This window comes from Elephantulus edwardii, unplaced genomic scaffold (genome assembly GCF_000299155.1).
Source record: "Elephantulus edwardii isolate Elephantulus edwardi_28Jun2011 unplaced genomic scaffold, EleEdw1.0 scaffold00374, whole genome shotgun sequence".
Classification (NCBI taxonomy): Eukaryota; Metazoa; Chordata; class Mammalia; order Macroscelidea; family Macroscelididae; genus Elephantulus; species Elephantulus edwardii.
Window position 1 is genome coordinate 122,162 of NW_006400124.1, and position 21,470 is coordinate 143,631.

At 45.7% G+C, this 21,470-nt stretch overlaps 1 protein-coding gene across 1 annotated transcript in view; it reads right to left on the minus strand.

The window, feature by feature from the left end:
* LOC102860495 overlaps positions 1-21,470 on the minus strand; it is a 69,259-nt gene that overhangs the window by 6,741 nt on the left and 41,048 nt on the right. The window contains exons 12-19 of the mRNA XM_006902157.1: positions 18,959-19,076; positions 17,569-17,738; positions 14,724-14,881; positions 13,037-13,142; positions 6,159-6,276; positions 4,770-4,939; positions 2,477-2,538; positions 1,084-1,189 (exon numbers count right to left, since the gene is read on the minus strand). Coding sequence (XP_006902219.1) covers positions 1,084-1,189; positions 2,477-2,538; positions 4,770-4,939; positions 6,159-6,276; positions 13,037-13,142; positions 14,724-14,881; positions 17,569-17,738; positions 18,959-19,076 — 1,008 coding nt within the window. The remainder of the gene's footprint in view (positions 1-1,083; positions 1,190-2,476; positions 2,539-4,769; positions 4,940-6,158; positions 6,277-13,036; positions 13,143-14,723; positions 14,882-17,568; positions 17,739-18,958; positions 19,077-21,470) is intronic.

Consider the following 21,470-nt stretch of genomic DNA (forward strand, 5'->3'; position numbering starts at 1 on the left):
CCATTGTCAAGGCCTTGAAACAATAGCTTATGTCTAAAGCTTCCTTGGTTTCTGTGATTCCAGATTAATCAGCTGCTAACAGTTTCTTATGCTGTGACCAGAGTCTCCTAAGTTTAGTGATAATGTGTCCCTAATGGAGATGATGTGCTCTGTGGAATTGGTGCGTAGAAGTTTCTTCTTGGCCCGAGGGCCTGACCCAGTTGCCTGCAGCTTTGGAGCCTCCACTTTACCTGTTCGGGTGGGGGGTTTTAGCTCGGATGAGGTGTCTTGTCTTTTGCAGGCCTTCTGCCCTTCCAAGCTTCCCGCCACCAACCAAGTTGTGCCCAGCTTTGCCCTATTATAGGAGCCCTAGTGATTACATCACTCTATAATCCAGAATAATCCCCTGTACCAAGATCTATACTTTAATTGCATCAGGAGAGTCCCTTTTGCCTTTCATTCAGGTTCTGAAGACAGTGACAAGGACGTCTTTAAGGGTCATTATTCTACTGGTGAAGATGGATACCCAGAGCCGGCCTCTCTTTGAGTTGGACATAAATGAAATGCTGACAAGCCCTTGGACATTCTCTGAATTTCAAAGCCTTGCTGACCCGTGTTCTGCTCAGAGAAACCTTCCAAGCCCAGCTTTCCCAGCCCCAGGTACTCTCGCTCCCAGCCCCTATGGTCAGCACTAACCCCAGAAGAACAGCAATTGGTTGTGTCTCTTGCCTTCCAGAGGACAGAGCCCAGGTCTGAGAGTTCAGTGAATTCTAATTCGTGTCCATTGAACGAAAGGAGAAAAAACTCTGGATTCCAATAACAATTGTTGCTTTTTTAATAAAGTGATGAAAACACTCACATTCACATTTCACTCTCCACCACTGTGGGACACAGAGGAAGAATATCTTCATTTCACAGAGGAGAAAACTGACGCTCAGAGATGGTAAAGTCCTGATCTGAGGTAGCCCAGTAACAAAGCAGCAAAGTCAGGAACTTGAATCCAGGCCAGCGTGGCCCCAGGAGCACATTTTTGAGGTTGCTGAGAGGAAAAATAGCACTAGTTCCCTGGAGTGTTGGGATAAATGGATGAAGGACTCCATTCACTTGGCTCCCCGTAGCCAAAGCCATGCTGAGCATTGACTTGGATGCAGTACTTGCTCTTCGGCTGCAGCGATTTAATGATTAAGGTGGTGTCTTGAGTGGGGCCCATCTGAGAACAGAGAGGGGATGGGTGACTTAATAGCAGAGCATGAGGCAGTCCTCTGTCCTCCCCTCTATGCGATCTGACCTCGTTCCAACCAGCATTTCTCTCTCTCTCTCTCTCTCTCTCTCTCTCTCTCATACACACACACACACACACACACACACACACACACACACACACACATCTCAGCTGTAATTGAGCCCATTGCTGCATCCACTGTGTCAATCCATGCCCATGAGTGTCTTCCTTATTTTTGCTGACCTTCTGTTTTTCACACATGATGGGCTTCTCCAGGGAATGGCCCTTCATGATACCATTCCTGAAGTGTGTGATGAAATCTCACCATCCTTTCTTCTAAGGAAAATTCGAGCTGCACTTCTCTCGAGACAGATGTGTTCATGCTTTGGTCATCCCACAGTGGATTCAATATTCTTCACCAGCACTCCTGTTCAAAGGTTTCAGTTCTTTAATCATTATTCATTGTCCAGCTTTCACAAGTATAAGGGGCAGTTGAAGTCTCATAGCTGTGTCCGGTGCACTTTAGTCCTCAAAGTAACATCCTTTCTCTCTATTACTTTCATCTGTTTCCTGTCTCTATGGGTTCACTTTCTCTGGATATTTCTCCAAAATGGTCTAACAGAGCATGCCATCCATTTTCTCTACCTAACCGTTTTCACTTGGCATCATGTCTCAGGCCCAACATGTATCAGGATCTCATTTCATTACATGGACTAATAACAATCCTCTGTATAAATGGAGTGCGCTGTGTAAAACCACTCTCCACTGAATGGACAGCAGGTTGTTTCCACCTGTTAGCCACAGTGACTCATGCTCTTCTGAACACACATGTACATGTGTCCGACCTTCACTTATTCTGAGCACCCTCCTGGGAGTAAAATTACTTTGGTGATTGCGGCACGGGGAGGGCACACACAGGGCCATGAAGAGTCGACACTGACAACAAGGAGTCAACAGTCGCAACAAGGTGGGCTTCATGCTTCTCTGCAGACAAACCACCTGCTGATAGTCCCTGGGCAGGTCCTACTCCTGGCTCACACAGAGACCTGCAGGGAACTCCCATGTACAGAGGTGCATTTTCATTTTGTGGGTGGACTGCTGGGGGTGAAATTGCTGACTTCCTTTATATTACACACCAGTCACCCCACAGTGCACACAAGCTCTGCGGACCGTTCACAGTTTGCATGTCATGTCTCATCTACTGGGTAGATGCCATACCCAGTACCACTCCAGGCCCCTTTCTGCCCTACCCTTCCCCCCCCCCCTGCTCCTCACCTGCAGGAAGTGCTTAGCATTGCAGAGCTTGTAGCGAAGCTGGTATTTGAGTTTGTATGTTTCTGGGAGGAGCCAAGACACAGGAGGATTCCACTGCACCTGCAGTTGATTCCCAAGAATGGGGCTCACGCTGGTGATCACTGGAGGGTCCGGTTTGACTGAAGGACAAGAAGGCCTTCATTCATCGATTCAACCAACAATTATGTATTGAGAACCCCCTGAATGTCCAGTGTTGTCCCAGCCAGACACAGAAGTAACTGACAGAAACCACCCAGCTCTGTCCTCCTGGAGCTTCTACTTGTCAAAGAGACAGTGAGAAACAGGAGAGGATACAGCAGCTCACACAGAGCCAGCAGCAAAGTTTGGGAGTGGGTTGTCGTTTTGAAAACAAATTACATTTTAAGACGTGATTTTTTTTAAAAAAAAAAAATATGTGACCCATCCTCTTTCCCGTGCTCACACATGCCCTTGGTGGCCCATAGGGGCAGTGAGTACCCCACTCACCCAAAGTCACCCTTTTGTAGCATACAATTCAGGGTATTACATTCATTCACTAGGTTGTACAATCATCTCAGGTCTAATTCTAGAACATTTTCAATAGCCCCAAAAGAAACGCAGAACCACCAAGAGCCACTGCCCACTCTCCATTGCCCTAAGACCCAGGCAGCCTCTCATTGCGGTTTGCCTCTTCTCAATGCTGTGACGAAGTCGACTCATACAACACGTGGTTCTTTGTGACCGGCTGCTTCTACTCCTGCTCCTCCTGCATGGAGCAGCGCATTCCAGAGCTTCTGCCCTCTGCACGACTGAGTAACAGTCCATGGGGCAGCTGGACACATCGTGCTTCTCCATCTTGTGATGATGGACATTCAGGTTGCTTTGACATTTTGGGTTTTGGGAGTAATGTTGCTATGAACACTCAGGTACATACTTAAGTGTGACCCTGTTTCAGTGTTCTATTAACACTTCCAGTGAGGCAACTCTGACTGACAGCTACCCTTTAGAAAGGAGGAGAACCGAAACTTAGGGTTTCCAAGGCCAAGCAAGGATGGCACCACACAGACTAAGCTGCACCTACCTGACACCAATGTATTTTTAACTGCCACATATACATGAGAAAGTTAGGTAATAAGGAAGATCAAGGGAAATTTATGCCTTTGAATTGAGAGATTGTTGAAGAATATTGAATACACCACGGACTGCCAGACGGAACAGACAGATCTGTCTGGAGGAAATGAAGTCAGAGTGCTCCTTAGAATGAGAGGGCAGGAGACTTCATCTCACAGACACTTTGGGCATATTGTCAGCTAGGGCCAGTACATGAGAAAGCACACCAACCGTGGAAAAAGAGTGGGTCAACAAAAGTGAGGAAACCTCTTAATGAAGTAGGTTGGAATGAATGATCGAAGACTGCGACAATGGGGTGAAACAAGCAGCAGCTGTGGGGCTGGCTCAGGACCAGACACAGTGTCGCTCAGTCGTACATGGGGCCTCTGTGTTAAAGCTGATTCAACAGCAAACAACTGATGATCTAAATTAGAGACACTTTCTCCAGGGAAGCTGCTTGTGGGTTTGAAGAACCCTCATTGGGTTAGCAGCCAGGTGCTTGAGCTGCTGTGCCTTCAGGGCTCCTTCTGTGTCGTATAGAAGTCTGTGATTAGCCTTCTGATGAACTGCCGACTCTTCCCTAAAGCTCATGCTTTGCTTTCCCACCAGCAGTGGATGAGGGTTTGCAAGTTTTAACACAGTGCTCAGGGAAGGCCCCATGGAGGAAGTGGCAAATGTGCAGAACTTGCGTCAAGTGCAGGGGAAGCCAGACTTTCTCTTTGGGAAAAGCCTTCCAGACAGCGGGAGCAGCCTGTGTAAAGTCCCTGTGGCACTATGGGCTGTGCAAGTTAGAGGAATTGGGAGGAAGCTTGGGTGGTTGGAGTGGAATGAAGAGAGGAGAGATAAGGAGGGGAGGGCAGAGAGGGAATGGGGCAGGCTGTGCAGGGTCGCCTGAACACGGAAATGCATTGGGGTTTTACTCCAGGAAAGCTGTTGCCCTGGAGGGCTGTGGCAGAGAGAGCAGGGACAAATTTCCATGCTCATGTGCGCCCTCTAGCAGTCGCAGGACAAAAACCTTGTGGGGATGTGAGACCAGGGCTGGACTAAGTGGAGGAGGAGTGGGGATGAAGTGGGCAGAATCTGCATAGATTATAGAGAGAACAGGATTGGAGGGCGGGTAGAGAGAGGAGGGAGGATCAAGAACCCTTTGATAGCCTCCACCCCCACCTCACATGCCCCCACTCACTGATTTCATCAGGCACAAAGGACAGGAGTGTGGTGCTGACGCCCCCGGGGTGGATGGCTGTGACATTGAGCTTGTGAAGCAACTTGGAGAACTTCACGAAATCCAAGATGGTGCATGTGTGAGAGCCAGGTATCAACTGGTAGCAAGGCTTGTTGTCTTCCTTTCCAACCCTGCAGGAGATGGGCGCTCTGAGTGGCTGCCAGTCTGTGATTATCAGGCGACAGGGACAAGGCTATGTGTCCTGCTCTAGCCCTTCCCTGTGGCTGCGAGGTCACCGGACATCCCTAAGGATATGCTGGAGTGTTTGGATTCCAAGGGATTCTGGAATGTCTACCCCCCACCTGTGGAATTCCAATAGTCCAGAGGTCTAGAGATTCCCAGACTCTGGAATCTGAAACATGGGCATCCTGGTCTATACATTTCTGTGACTCCCCAGATTTCAGAACTTGGAATGTTCTTAGAATTAGACTTCATCACTATCAGGTGGAATTTTCTGGAATGTTCTCGTTTTCTTTGGGCAGAGGAGAAGGCACCACCCAGGTGTGGGTATGGAACACTTGTGATGCAGGAGTGTTGCAGCCAGTGCCTCTGGGTGTGACCTCATTTCATTTCATTTTCTTTAACTTAAATTTTCCACAGGCTTTTCATACTTCATAAGCCAAACCCATCACTATTGAGTCAATTCTGTCCCTTTGACACCCTGGAGGACCAGGTCTGAGGTCTGACTCTCAGAGACCCTTGATGACCCTGTGTATCTCCCTGCTCTGTGAGTTCTAAGACTACCACGTGATACTGAAGTTATAAAAAAATCATTAAGAGAGGAAACTGCTCATCTGTCTTTTTTGTAGCAGCTCGTGGACAGAACTGACCTATCAGGTATCATCCAGCCACTTAACACATTCAAAACACATAAACAAAAAATATCAAACTCATTGCTGGCAAGATAGAGGGGTCTCAGATTTGACAACCCTCTGCCTCCTGTCAGGTCTCTGAGTCTGTAAATTACATTTGAGGAGACTGCCTATCTGTGACCTTTGGAATCTTTCGTGGATTCAAACCTTCAGGGAAGCATGGTCTTTGGGTCAGCAGCTGCACTCCTCATGGGCTCTGCCACCAGAGCTCCAAACTAGTACATTATTTGTTATTGTAAAACACTTTAAAGTTCGTTTAGAACTTGTGCTTATGTTTTTCAATGGAAAATTGTATGAGCTCAGACTAAAACCAGCAGCCAACCCCATGTGTGTCTGTACAGAACTAGGCCCCATAAAGAACTGAGTGGCTGCTGCATCTGAAGGATCACCAGGCATTTCTTCCGACGCCCTGGAACCCAGCCTGATCTCAGAACTGTGGGGTCTCCACGAAGGCTTCTCTCCCCTGTGGCTCTCTGACCTGTATGTGGTGATGAATTTGGTGGGTGTGTTGGCCATTGGAGCTGGGGACTGTATCCAGGAGCATTCTATGCTGACCGGATAGTTGGAGGATCGACACTGCACCTTCAGGCTTTGATCTGCTGGGAGAAAGGAAGAGTCATAAGGGTGAGACTGCTGTGAACAGGTTTTTTGCAAAGCAAAGCTGAATGGGGCTATGTTCCTCCTTGCTGGTAGCTTACATCCATGTCTAAGTCACTGTCATGTATCACTTTGTGTTGTTGTAATGTGTAATCGAGTGGCCTGCAACTCATAGCAACCCGATGTATAAAAGCCCTAAACCTTGTTCTATCCTGTGCCAATTATTGTCTCTGACACTCTTATACTAACTATCCCAGTTACTGAAATCAATCTACTCAATCGTGGGTCTTCTCTCCTACGCTGTCCCTCCACCCTTCCAAGCATGATGTTCCTTTTGGAAAATGTTCTTATTATGTCAGACGAAGCTTCAGAATCCTTGCCTCCAAGGAACAGCCCAGTTTCACCCTCTTTAGAAGAACCTGTTCCTTCTGCTTGCAGTCCGTGTTATAGTCAACACTCTTCTCCAGCACCACAGCTCAAAGGCATCAATTCTCCTTATATCTTCTTTAGTGATTGTTCAGCTTTCTGATGCATAGCAAATAATTGCAAATATTATGGCCTTGATAGAGGGAAAATGAGGCAGAGGGGCATGAAGCTGTCTCTGTGAGAACCAGAGCAATTGAGAAGAACACAGCCCCTCCCAGCAGGAGAGCAGAAAACAGAAAAGAGCCCCTAGACCAGCACCATCGGGTTTCTACCGCTACAGCAGCAGCAAGAGGTTTGTCTGTCTGTTCCTGACTCACAGACTCACAGCTGCAGTACTGAGAACAGGGTTTATTTGGGAAGTAAATTGGAGGTTAGAGGAGGTAACTAATATCACCCAATGCAAGTGCAGGTTTCAGCTCCAATTCCAAGGCACAGATTCTCAGTTGAGGTTCTGATTTCAGTTCCACTGTCAAATCCAAATCATAGAGCAAGATTTGCTTGAGAACAGTTATAAGTCAACTTCTCCTTCAAGCATCTGGCAAGAATAGCAAAAACCTTTAACTGGGGCCTTTATTTCTGGGATCCTCTGCTTATACCTTGCCACACTTTCCCCTACAGCAATGCCACATTCTCTGCACCATCAGAGTCTTAATCTCACTATGGTCTTGCTCCAGGCTCCCTCAAGTATTGTTGCCACAAGTCTTGCTCTCCTCACGTCTTTCTGTCCAACGTGGGAAGCACTTTTCCTCTTATCCCAGTCCCACAGGCTGTCCATGATTTCCAAGAACATGTGTCTAGAGTTAAGAGCCCGAAGAAGGCTAATTGTAATGAAAAAAAAAGAAAAAAGTAGCCAATTTTGAGGTTAACATCACAATTACTTATAGGGGTGGCATAGACTTTCTGGAGCCCTGGCTCTGAACCCCTGCTATGGCCACTGAGACTCAAGTCTGCCCTGCCACTCTCTGGGGCTTTGCCTCTGAGTAAGACACCCCTTAAGAAACTCCCTTTTGCAGTAGGCCACCAGAGCTCCCCTGTATATACAGTCTTTACAAAAAAAAATCTATGAAAAGTAACACACACACACACACACACACACACACACACACACACACTCACAGCAGCATCTCAGAGCCCCCTGCCTCTTTCTTTATCTCTTAGCACCTTAGGGCAAATATCATGTTACTAGTCCATGGCCAGATATGGGTTTATCCTGAGACTCTCTGAGCAGTGCTGTGAGTCCAGCATCTGGAATCACATGCTCAGCATACAGATTGAATAGATTTGGAGAGATAATACAGCCATTAAGCACAGCTTTCCTGATTTTAAAGCATTCAGTCTTTCCTTGCTCTGTTCGGACATCAGCTTCTAGTCTAGGCATCGATTTCTTATAAATGTTATTAAATATTCTGAAATGTCTGTTCTTTTCAATGTTAGCCGCAGTTTGTTATGATTCACACAGTCAATTGTCTTTACATAGTCAATAGAACACCAGCAGCCGTTCTCCGTGAGTCCTTTATTTGAGCAAGATCCATGTGGGACAACAATTATCCCCTGGTGTCATGGCCTCTTCTCAACTCAGGTTGAACCTTTGCTAGTACTATGCCAATGGAATATTCTCACTGTATTTGTATGATCTTCAACAATATCTTGCTTCAACGTGATATTAATGATAGAGTTCAATAATTTCCACACAGTGTTGGATAATCTTCTTTGGGCATGGGAACAAATATAGATGTCTTCCTGTCAGTTGCCCAGGTAGCTGTCCTCCACATTTCCTGGCATAGACTGGTGTGCACCTCCAGGGCTGCATCTACTATTTGGAACATGTCAATTGGTATCCCATTGATTTCTGGAAACTTATTTTTCTTATTTCAGTACCTTCAATGCAGCTTAAAATTCTTCATTCATGACCAGTGGCTCTTTATCATATGCTGTTTTCTGAAATGTTATAGTGTCGCCCAGGTCTTTATAGTACAACAACCCCATGTCTTTTTTTCTACCTTCTTTTGATGCTTCCTGGATCATTCAAGGTTTTTCCCCATAGCATGTCTCAGTTTTGCAACTTAAAACAACCATACAAATAGAAATAGATGCAGATCAGATATGAAGAGAGAGACAAGAGAAGAGTCACAGAGAGGATATATGCCAGGGATACAGAGACACCAATGGAGAGACTGACATATAGAGACACAGAAACTCAGAGAGATCTACAGATATATAAGCAGACACAGATGCAGAGACAGGAGAGAGAGAGAGAGAGAGAGAGAGAGAGAGAGAGAGAGAGAGAGAGAGAGAGAGAGACATAGGGAGGAGAGACACAATGGGGCAGGGGGTGGGGGAAGAGAGGCAGAGACACAGGACAGACCACAAGAAGACACTCAGGGTAGGAGAGACAGGCAGGGACACAGAGAGACAGGATGACCCACAGAAATTGATTGCAGTGAGAGATGGCCACTGAGGGGGACCCAGACACGAGCTTCTAAGCCACTGAATCAGACTCATGGAAACCTGTGGGGTTCTGGGTCTACTGAAAGTCCCTGATATCAGCTCAGGGGAGTGTGGGATTAAAGATGTTGCATTCCACCCTCAACATTTTTATACCTGCTGACTGAACAGTGGTGACCCTTACATAATAGCTGAACCCTCAAGACTCCTCGGTCAGAGAGATTGACATGTATTTCCAGGGGACACAATCAATCCTTGATAATTTTTTCCTGAAAAATCCTCATATTTTGTTCATCATTACTTTTTGGTCTCCTACCTTGATCCTGATTTTTTAACCCAAACGCTGGATAATAGATTTTATCATGGAAGCAGGAGTGGCAACCACTTCGTAAGTAACATGCCTCCAGACATTCTGTGAAGTTTGATAAATGTCTATATTTGTAGAGTGGCTTCAAGCCTTTTTTTCCATAGTCTTGCTTTGAGTCATTCTCAACTCAAAGGCAATCAACAACTTCCACATGCTTTGCCAACATTATAAATTTTTTGTTGCCACTTTAAACCTTTCCATGGTGGTTTGTGTACTCACTCAGGGGTTTATTGGAAGACAGGCCTGGTAATCCACTTCTGAAAGCTCTGAGCCACTGAAACCTCAATGGTGCACAGTTCCATTGTCACATATATGGGGGCCCTAAACCCTGTCAATGTTATTGTCTCTGACACTCCTATTCCAACTATCCCAGTTACTGAAATCAATCTATCAAATTGAGGTCCTTCCTCTTTTTGCACTGTCCCTTCACCCTCCCAAGCATGATGTCCCTCTCCAAGGACTACTCCATCCTTGCAACATGCCCAAAGGATGCCAGACAAAGCCTCGAAATTCTTGCCTCCAAGGAACAGTTGAGTTCACCCTCTCCAGGACAAACTTGATTGTTCTGGCCGTTCATGGTACAATCAAAATGCTTCTCCAGCACCACAGCTCAAAGGCATCAATTCTCTTTGTGTAATCTCTTGTCATTGTCCAGCTTTCTAATACATAACAAGTAATTGTGAAGATGATGGCCTGGATCAGGCACAACTTAGTTTCCAGACTGAGTCGTTGCCCTTCAGTAATCTGGAGAGGTCCCAGACAATTCATCTTTTTATTTCCTGGCGGCTGCTACCAAGAGTGTTTATTATGAAGCAAAATATAGTTGTTAACAATCTCAATTTCTTCACATTTCACATTCTATCATATATCTGCCAGGCATGATGTTGAAAAGATTGAAGTTGCCAATGATTTCTCCTTGTTTGGAACTCCAGTCCACACCCTTGGTACTAACAGTCAAGAAATCAAAAGTCATGCTGCATTAGGGGAATATTCTATCTGAGGCCTTCATGCCATCTTGTGATACAGCAGATGGTGTTAAGGAGCTATGATGCCAGTTTAAAAACTAGGGTGCACCTGATGAAACCATTATCTTTTCTGTGATTTACTCTGTCTGCCTAAGAAAATCTAACAATGAATAGAAATTATAAAAGAATTGATGTCTATGTGTTGTGATGTTAGAGAAGAGTTCTGAATATCCCATCGATTGGAGAAAGAACAAACATATTTTAGAGAAAGGGCAAGCAGGGTATTCATAAGAGGCAAGGATGGTAAAACTTTGTCTCTCTTTACATGTTATTAGGAGGAATATGCCTCATCTCTCTCCCACGGAGCAGCTGGTGGATTTAAACTACTGTCATTTTGGTTAATAGCTCCAGACTGTGGCATTATGCCACCAAGTCTTGTTAGGATCTTTTCGGGGGATAGTAAATAGTACGGTGGTCCAAACAAAATGTTGACCATTTTGAGGGAGAAAGACCTGGGGTTGTACTTCTGTAACAATTCTCGTTCTTAGGTTCCACCGAATCAGTTTACATTCTCTACTTTATGTGCATCACAGTGCTTTACTGGCTGGTCCTGCGTCATCCTCACAGATGTTCCTGTTCTACCCCAACGTTGCCTAGACTGCATCACTCTGCCTCTCTGAGTGTCTTCCCGAACATAACCAAGTACGATGTCTTTCCCTAGGCATGAGTCCCTCCTGATCATGTGTCCAAATATCTATTAGATGAAGTCTCATGATCCGTGTTTTTGAAAAACTTTCTGATGGTCCTTCTTACAGGAACTTTCCTCCAACATCTCTTCCCAAAGAATTAATCTACATCATTTCTGTGTATTTCATCCAGTAACATCATGTATAAAGTTTATATCATTTATATCATTAAAAAAGTTTTTTCTAATGAATACATTAATTGCAGCTAAGAAAACCTGTGTCAAATGGAATATTATGGCTTGAAATTTGAACAATGGCAACCGACAATAAAACAGCAACTAAATATTCTAGAAAATAAATGAAGGCTATGTAGGAAGTGCTGGAGAGTGTCCCGTGTTACACAGCATATGAACTGTTGACTGTCTCTGTAATATATCACCAAAAATGTAGGGGCTTCACAAAAAACAAAAGTTCAGTGTTATAAACTCAGAATCAGAAGCATGGAGTGGGTAGCTTTATTCTCTTAGTGGCTCCAGGGTGGATAAATGTCCTTGTCATTTCTACTTTCTAGAGACCATCTGATTTCCTTGGCTTATGGTTCTACATGGTTCTCAGCTCTGAGTCCTTGCTCACATTTCCTGCTCTGACTCCTGCTGCATCCAGGACACTGACTTGAGGGAAGGCTTTCTCTCTCCAGCATCGTTATGGGACGTCCTTGTCTCTTTCCAACATCTATAGGCTCAGCATTCCTTGGAGATCCATATGACTTGACATCAGTTTCCCCTTGGGTATAGAAGGTTCTCAGCACAGTGACTCCTATTCCCAACATGCACTCACTCTTCTCCCAGGTCTTCTTTCTGGAGGGCCCTTTTCTCTGCTTGCTTCCCTCTCTTTTAATCTCATGTTAAATAAGAGGTGATACAGACCATATCCAGGGAAGTGCCCCTTACAAGGCTGTGACCTGAGTGATGGGACTGCATCTGACACCAGTCTTCTTACAGTGGGGATCATGTCAGCTCACCAAAGGAGACGGTACAGGATTGTTTAGCTTTTGTACCACTGGAAATCACAGTCCATCCACATTGACATGTATCAGGGAGGGATACAATTCAATCCATGACAAAACATCTTGTCTCCCTTGTGATTACATCTGTTGATAATCCAGAATAATCCCGGGTACTAAGAACCTCACTTTAATCACATTAGCAGAGTCCCTTTTGTCTTGCATGCAGGTTCTGGTGATTATGACAAGGACATCTTTGAGGGGCATTATTCTACTGGCCAAGAAGGATACTCAGGGCTGGTCTCTCTTTGAGTTGGATAGAAATGAAATGCAGACAAGCCCTTGAACATTCTCTGATCTTCAAGGCCTTACTGCCACATCTTCTCCTCAGAGAAACATTCAGAGCCCTGTTCCCCCAGCCCCAGATCTCTTTTCCCAGCCCCCATGGTCAGCACTAATCCTAGGAGAACAGAAATCTGTTGTGTCTTTGTCTTGTTTGTCGCTGTCATCTCGTCTTTCAGAGGACAGAGCCCATTTCTGAGAGTACAATGGATTTTCATTTATGTCCACTGAAAGGAGGAAAACTCTGGATTTCAATAACAATTGTTTTTAAAAATGCGATGAAGACTCTCACATTCATATTCCACTGCCCACCATTGTGGGACAAAGAGAAAGAACATCCCGATTTCACAGATGAGAAAAATGAGGCTCAGATAGGTTAAAGTCACTGCTCTGAGGTAGCCCAGCAAAACAGCAGTGAAGTCAAGGACAGCATTATCTCATGAGCACCTCTGCAGAGGTGCTGGGAGGAAGGACACCATTACTTGCCTGGAGTGATGGAGAAAATAGTATAAGGACTCCATTCACTTGGCTCCCCATAGTCCAAGTAGTGCTGAGCATTGACCTGGATGCAGTACTTGCCCTTTGAGTGAGCCAACTTGATCGTTAAGGTGGTGTCTTCAGTGGGGCCCACCTGGGAAAAGAAGGGTAATGGGTGACTTGAACAGCAGAGCATGAGGCAGCCTTCTGTCCTCCCCTCTATGAGACCTGGCCGCATTTCAACCAGCATTACACACACACACACACACACACACACACACACACACACACACACACCCCACTCTCCCCTTGGGCCCCTCCCTTCCTAACCTATTCACCCTCCAGTGTCCACCTTCACCCGCACTTCTGAGCTGTACTTGAGCTCACTGGTGCACCCAGTGTATTAATCCATGTCAATGAGTGTCGTCCTCTTTTTTTGCTGACCCTCTGTTTTTCATGAATATGGACTTCTCCAGGGAATGGCCCTTCATGATACCATGCCCCAAGTGTGTGTGATGATATCTCACCATGCTTTCTTCTAAGGAAAATCCAACCCGCTCTTCCCTTGAGACAGATGTTTTCATGCATTGGTCACCATAACGGTGTATTCAATATTCTTCAGCAGTGCTCCAGTTTAAAGATGTAAGTGCTTTTGTCTTCCTTATTCATGATCCAGCTTTCACATGCATCTCTGTTAGTTGAAATCCCATGGCTTATATCCGGCGCATAGTAGGCCTCAAAGTAACATTCTTATACTCTATCACTTTAATCTGTTTTCTGTCTTTATGGGTTTACCTACTCTGGATATTTCACATAAAGAGATTTTTACAGCACGCCATCCGTCTTCTGTCTCTGGCTGTTTTCACTTGGCATCATGTCTCAGGCCCCAGCATACATCAGGACTTCATTTCTTTTCATGACTGAATAGCAATCCTCTGTATAAATGGAGTGTGCTGTGTAAAGCCTCTCTCCTGTGAATGGACAGCAGTTTGTTTCCACCTGTTATCCACCATGACCTGTGCTCTTCTGAACATGCATGTGCATGTGTCTGAGTCCTTCGGTTATTCTGAGCACACTCCTGGGAGGAGAATTATTCTGAGGATGTTATTGGGAGAGGCTAGGCCCTGGAGGAAGACTTCATGATCGATGAAGTAAAGTCAGTCAATGAGAGAGGAATCACTCAGAGAGATGGTTTGACCAGGTGACTGCCAGGATTGGGATGCAGAACAGATTTTGAAGAGGGCACAGGCCTGGACGGGGCTAGTGTCTGAACCAAGCACAGACAAAACATGAGAAATAGCACTGCAATGAAGTGGATGGCACCATGACTGATCAGTGGGTTCAAGCACAGTGAACATGATGAGGGTGGCATGGCGAGGCACACACACATCATCAAGAGTCAACACTGATGTGGTGGAACCAACAATCACAACAAGGTGGGCTTCATGCTTCTTTGCAGACAGACCACCTGCTGATGGAACCTGGGCAGGTTCTACTCCTGGCTCTCGCAAAGAGAGCTGCAGGAAACAGCGATGTGTGGAGGTGAGTTTTCATATTGTGGGTGTACTTCTGGGGGTTCGATTGCTGACTTCCTTTATATTACACACAATTCACCCCAAAGTGTGCACAAGCCCTGCTGACCCTTCCATGTTTACATGTGGTATCCCATCTACTGAGGTGGCCATACCTAGTACCACTCCAGGCCCCTTTCTGCCCTCCCTCTCATGCTCCTCACCTGCCAGTAGTGCTTAGCTTTACAGCGCCTGTAGCGAAGCTGGTATTTTAGTCTGTACGTTTCTGGGAGGGGCCATGATCCAGGAGGATTCCACTGCACCCGCAGATAATTTTCAGGGATGCGGCTCACACGGATGTTCACCGGAGGGTCGGGTTTGACTGATGGACAAGCAGAAGGCATTCATTCATGTTAGGGCCTGGCTAACTTGTAAAGGAAGATAAGCCCTGTACCATAAAATCAGCAAAACTAACTCCATCTTGGCTAGAGTATCTGCTTGGCAGTAAACAACTCAAGGAAGTAGGATGTTAAAATATAAGAATGACCAAATGTCTTAAACCTTAAAGAATGTAGTGTCTTTATAAACTGAAACCATTTGTCCTTAAAGCACACAATAAGGTGTTCTGGAAAACATCTTTGTATTGTGCTTATTGTGCTGAGGTTTGTAAGAGTTAATGTTTTACCAGACGGTCACCATCTTGGGACTGCATGAGATAATGCGATTGTTATAGCAGAGGTACTACTAAAAGCATATATATATATATATGTTGTTGTTATGTGCCGTCGAGTTGCCTGCGACTCATAGCGACCCTATGTATATATTTTGTCTAAAAAAATAAAATTTTGCTATTCGCCATCAGCGATAGCCTCTTTGCGTCTTCATTTAATTCTCGTCCCTTCTCTTTGCAGAATTGTTTGATTTAATGAGGCAGGACCCTGTTACATTCATTCATTCAACCAATAAGTATGTATTAATCACCCACTGCATATCCAGTGCTGTCCCAGAGGCCAGAAGCAGAACTAAGATAGAAACCACCCCAGCTCTGTCTTCCTGGAACTTCTAGTCATCAAAGAGGTGGTAAGGAACAGGAGAGAAGATAGCAGATCACACAGAGTAGGCAGCAGTTTGGGAATGGATTGTCATTTAAAAACAAATGACATTTTAAAATGTAATTTTTTTAAAGCTGTGACCCACCTTCACTCCCAACCTTACCACCTCCCAACCCCAGACCATAGGGATAGTGAGTTCCTCCTCCCCCCAAAATTACCCTATTGTTGCATACAATTCAGGATATTACTTCCATTCACCAGGTTGTACAATCATCTCCTGTCTAATTCTAGAACATTTTCATCAGCACCATCGGAAATGCAGACCCACCAGCAGCCACTTGCCACTCTCCATTGCCCTACGTCCCAGGCAGCCGCTAATCACTCTATGGGTTTCCCCGGTCAGGACAGGATGAGCAAATATAGTCTTATGACACATGGTTTTTGTGACCAGCTGCTCCTACTCCTCCTCCTCATCCATGGAGCAGTGGGTTGAAGAGTTTTTTACCTTCTGCACGACTGAGCAAGGTTTCTTGGGGCAGCTGGGATGTATCGTGTTTCTCCATCTTCTGATGATCGACGTTCAGGTTGCTTCTACATTTTGGGTTTTAGGAGTAACGTTGCTATGAACACTCAGGTACATACATATGTGTGACCCTGTTTCAGTGTTCTATTACCACCTCCAGTGAGGCAATTCTGACTGACAGCTACCATTTAGGATGAAAGAGAACCAACATGTATGGTTTCTAAGGCCAAGCAAAGATGCCACCACACAGACTGAGGTTAACCTACCTGACACCAATGTTTTTTAAGCACAACATATGCATAAGAAAGTCACATAATAAGGAAGTTCAAGGGAAATTCATGCCTTTAAATTGGGAGATACTTAACCAATATTGAATACACCATGGACTGCCAGGTGGAACAGAAAGATCTGTCTTGAAGGAAGTGAAGTCAGGGTGTGCCTTAGAGCAAAGATGGCAGGAGACTTCATCTCATAGACATTGAGCATGTTATCTGACAGGGTCAGTCCCTGGGAAAGGACACCAGCCTTGGGAAAACAACGGTGAGCAAAAGGGAGGAAACCACTTAACGAGGTGGATTGGAATGAATGGCGGATGACTGTGACAATGGGGTGAAGCACAGTGGCAGCTGTGGGGCTGGCTCAGGACCAGCTACAGAGTTGCTCAGTCGTACATAGGGTCTCTGTGTTAAAGCTGACTCAACAGCAAATAATGACAACTGATGATCTAAATTAGAAACCATTTCTCCCAGGAAGCTGCTGTTGGGTTTGAACAATTAACCAATGGGTTAGCAGCCATGTCCTTGAGCCAATATTCCTTCAGGGCTCCTTCGGTGTTGTACAGAAGTCTGTGCTTAACCTTCTGATGAACTGCTGACTCTTCCCTCAAGCTGTTGCACCATCTTAATTCACTCCAGCAGTGGATGAGGGTTTGCAAGTTTTAACACGGTGTTCAGGGAAGGCCTCACGGAGGAGGTGGCATACGTGCAGATACCTGCAGCAAGTGCAGGGGAAGCCAGAATTTCTCTGTGGGAAAAGCCTTCCAGGCAGCAGGAGCAACCTTTGCAAATTCCCTGCTGCACTATGTGCTAGGCGAGTTAGAGGAAGAGGGAGGAATCCCTGGTGTCTGGAGTGGAGTGAAAAGGGGAGAGAGGAGGAGAGGAGGGCAGGGAGAGATTGGGGCAGGGCGTGCGGGGTCCCCTGCACATGGAGAGAACTTGTGGTTTTACCCAAGGGAGGTGGGTGCCCTAGAGAGCTGTTGGCAGAGAGACCTGGGATGAATTCCCATGCTCATGGGGGCCCTCTGGCTTTCATGTAGAGAAGAGCTTGTGGGGGCTGTGAGACCAGGTCTGAATCAAGTAGAGGAGGATTGGGGACAAAGTTGGTGGAATCTGCGTAGATTATAGAGAGGACAGTATTGGAGGACAGGTACAGAGAGGAGAGAGGTGTAAGAACCCCCTAGAAGCCTCCACCCCCACCCCACATGCCCCCACTCACTGATTTCATCAGGCACAAAGGTCAGGAGGGTGGTGCTGGTGCAACTGGGGTGGATGGCAGTGACTCTGAGCACGTGAGGCAACTTGGAGAAATTCATGAAGTCTGAGATGCTACAACTGAGGGAGCCAGGTATCAACTGGTTGCAGGGCTTGCTGTCTTCCATTCCGACCCTGCAGGAGATGGACACTGTGAGGGGCTGGTGGTCTGCAGTTGCCAGGGGACAGGGAAAAGGCACTGTGTCCTGCTCTAGCACTGCCATGGGACTGTGCAGGCACAGGACCTCTCCAGGGAGATGTTTCAGTGTTCGCATTCTAAGGGATTCTGGAATGTCTACCCCTCGACCTGTGGAATTCCAGTAGTCCAGAGGCCCAAGATTCCCAGACTCTGGAAACTGAAACAAGGACATCCTGATCTGTACATTACTGTGACTCCTTAGATTTCAGAACTTGGAATGTTCTTAGAATTACCTCATCACTATCAGGTAGAATGTCCTGGAATATTCCCATTGTTTTCTTTGGGCAGGGCAGTGTGCACCCTCCAGGCATGTGTATGGAACAGTGATGTGGGTGTGACTTGTTTCATCTTATTTTCCCTAATTTAAATTTAGCCACAGGCTCTTAGCAATTCCTAAGCAAACTCATCACTATGAGTAGATCCTGACCCTTGGAGACCCTGGAGGAGCCTTGAGTTCCAAGTCAACCACCGATTCTGAAGTTTTAAATTATTAAGTAATGAAACTGCATGTCTGTCTTCTGTGGAGCTGCTAGTGGACTTGAACCACTGGCTCTCCAGTTTGCATTCTGACGACACATAACTCATTCAAAACACACAAACAAAAAAGATCAAACTCTTTACAAACATTTACAATTCAGGTTAAGTCATTGACTTGTGTGGGGAAAAAATTCTATTGTTGAAAAAAATATCAAACTCATTGCTGGGAAGATGTGACAGTCCCCTCCCCCCCCCCCCCACGTGGTCTCTAAGCCTATAAATCACATTTGAAGAGACTGCCTATTTTTGACCTTTGGAATCGCTAGTGGATTTGAACTTCCAGAGAGGTATGACCTTTGGGTCAGCAGCAGCACTCCTCATGGACTATGCCACCAGAGCTCCAAGCTAGCACTTTTTCCATTTTTGTAAAACATTTAAAATTCCTTTGGAACGTGTGCATCTGTTTTTAAATGGCAACTGGTATGTGCTCAGAATAAAACCAGAGGCCGATCCCGTATGTGTCAGTGCAGATCTGGGCGCCACAAGGTACTGTGTGACTGATGGGTCTGAAGGATCACTAGGACTTTCTTCAAAGACACTTCTAGGGGTACTAGAACCCAGTCTGCTCTCTGAACTGTGGGGTCTCCTGAAAGACTGTTCTACTCTGTGGCTCTCTGACCTGTATGTGGTGATGAAGTTGGTTGACATGTTGGCCTTTGGAGCTGGGGACTGTGTCCAGGAGCAATCTATGCCGTTCGGGTACCTGGAGGCTCGACACTGCACCTGCTGGCTCGGATCTGCTGGGAGAAATGAAGGGGCATGAGGGTGAAACAGTTGGGAACAGGATTTTTGCAAAGCAAAGCTGAACGTGGCTACATTCCTCCTTGCTAGTTCCTTACATCCATGTCTGAGTCACTGTCATGTATCACTGTCTGTTGTTATGTGCCATTGAGTGTCCTGCGACTCATAGCAACCCTATGTATAAAAGCCATAAACCCTGCTCTATCCTGTGCCAATCTTATTGTCTCTGATAATCCAACTCCAACTATCCCATTTCTTGAAATCAATCCATTAAATCGACAGTCTTCATCTCTGGCACCTGTGAAGCATGGTGTCACTCTCCAAGGACTGGTCCCTCCTTACAACATGTTCAAAATATGTGAGAAAAAGCTTCAGAATCCTTGCCTTCAAGGAGAAGCCTGCTTTCCCTTCTTTTGACGAACCTGTTTCTTCTTATGGCAGTCCATGGTAAATTCAACTCTCTTCCCAAGCATCACAGCTCAAGGACATTAATTCTCCATTCATCATCCCTAGTGATTTTCCAGCTTTCTGACACATAGTAAGTATTTTCAAACTGTATGGCCTTGATTGAGGAGAAATGAGCCACGGTGGCAGAGGGACATGAAAGTCTCTCTGTAGGAACCAGAGCAAGTGAGAAGAACACAGCCCCTCCCAGGAGCCGAGCAGAAAGCAGTTAAAGAGCCCCTAGTTCAGCCTCTCGGGTTTCTACAGCCACTGCAGCAACAAGAAGTTTGTGTATCATTGCTGTCTCACAGACTCACAGTGTCAGTGTAGTGAGAACGGGGTTTATTAGGGAAGTAAGTCAGAGAGTAGAGGTGGCAAAGAATATCATCCAATGTGACTCCAGATTTCAGCCCAAATTCCAAGGCATAATGGCTCAGTTAGATCAGGATCTGGTTTCAGTTCAACAGTTAAATACAAATCATACAGCAAGGTTTGCCTTAGACAAATTATAAGTCAGCTTCTCCATCAAGCTTCTGGCAAGAATAGCAAAAACCTTTAACTGAGGCCTTTATGTCAGTGATTCTCTGCTTATACCTTTTCACCGTTTCTCCCATAGCAATGCCACAGTTTCACAATTAGTGTCTCACTGTCACTGAGATCTTACCACTATGCTATCAGAAACCCTACATCTCACCAAAGCAGGAGTCGTCAGCCCATTTTCTGAATTGCTATACTGAGATTCAGGAGCCACAGACTGAAACAAGGGGATCACTGTGAGTCGCATTTGAATCATGGGCACCAATTGGAAGGAGGTGGCTAGGACTTTGTCTGTGGGGCCAATGTCTGGATTCGTTTCCTATCTTTTGCTCAGCAGTTGAATGCACCGGGGCACCATCTCCTGGAGGACTGCCCCCTCTGTATTTGTATCCATATCTGCATTTGTATCCATATCTGCATTTGTGTTGACAGTCCAAGGCTGTTGAGTTAAAGGGAGAAGACAGTCTCATTTCCCCACTGAGCAGCCTGTGGAGTAGAACTGCCAGATTTAGGTCAGAAGCCTGGTCTCCTCACCCCGTATTTCACCTGTCTCTGGTGTTCTACATGTCTGAGTCTGTCATGCACCTACCTATGCGTTTTCCCATCTGTAAGATGGGGATGGTGACCCTGGCCTAATAGATGCACATTTTGTTAGTGAGTCTACCTCGTCCTACACTGTATGTCCAGACCTGATTTAGGGGTCAAAGTCAAGCTCTTCGGTCAAGCCCTGCTTGGGGGACACCTTTCCTTTGCACCGCATGTCCATTCTCCTGGAGTCCTTTATTTGAGCAGTTTCCACGTGGGGCAACAATTATCCCCTGGTGTCATGGCCTCTTCTTAACTCAGTTTGAACCTTTGCTAGTACTACGTCAATGGAATTTTCTCAGCATATTTGTATGATCTTCAACAATATTTTGCTTGAATGTGACATCAATGATAGAATTTAATAATTTCCACACTGTGTTGGATAATCTTCTTTGGGCATGGCAACAAATATGGATGTCTTCCTGTCAATTGGCCAGGTAGTTGTCCTCCAAATTTCCTGCCATAGACTGGTATGCACCTCCAGGGCTGCACCTATTTTTTTTTGAACATGGAAATTGGAGACAGAAATGGAGCTGGAAAGAGAATGATTGAATTTTGCACAATGACTTATTAATAGCAAATACATTTTTTAAGAGACATAAATGCAGGACATGGTTTTCACCTGATGATATGCATGTTGTTGTTTGTTGTTGTTATGTGCTGACGAGTCGCTGGCGACTCATAGCGACCCTATGTACAAAAGCCCTAAACTCTGCTCTGTCCTGTGCCAATCTGACACTACCATCCCAGTCACTGAATCAATCCACCTCATAGAGGGCCTTCCCCTCCTGCGCTGTCACTCCACCCTCCCAAGCATGATGTCC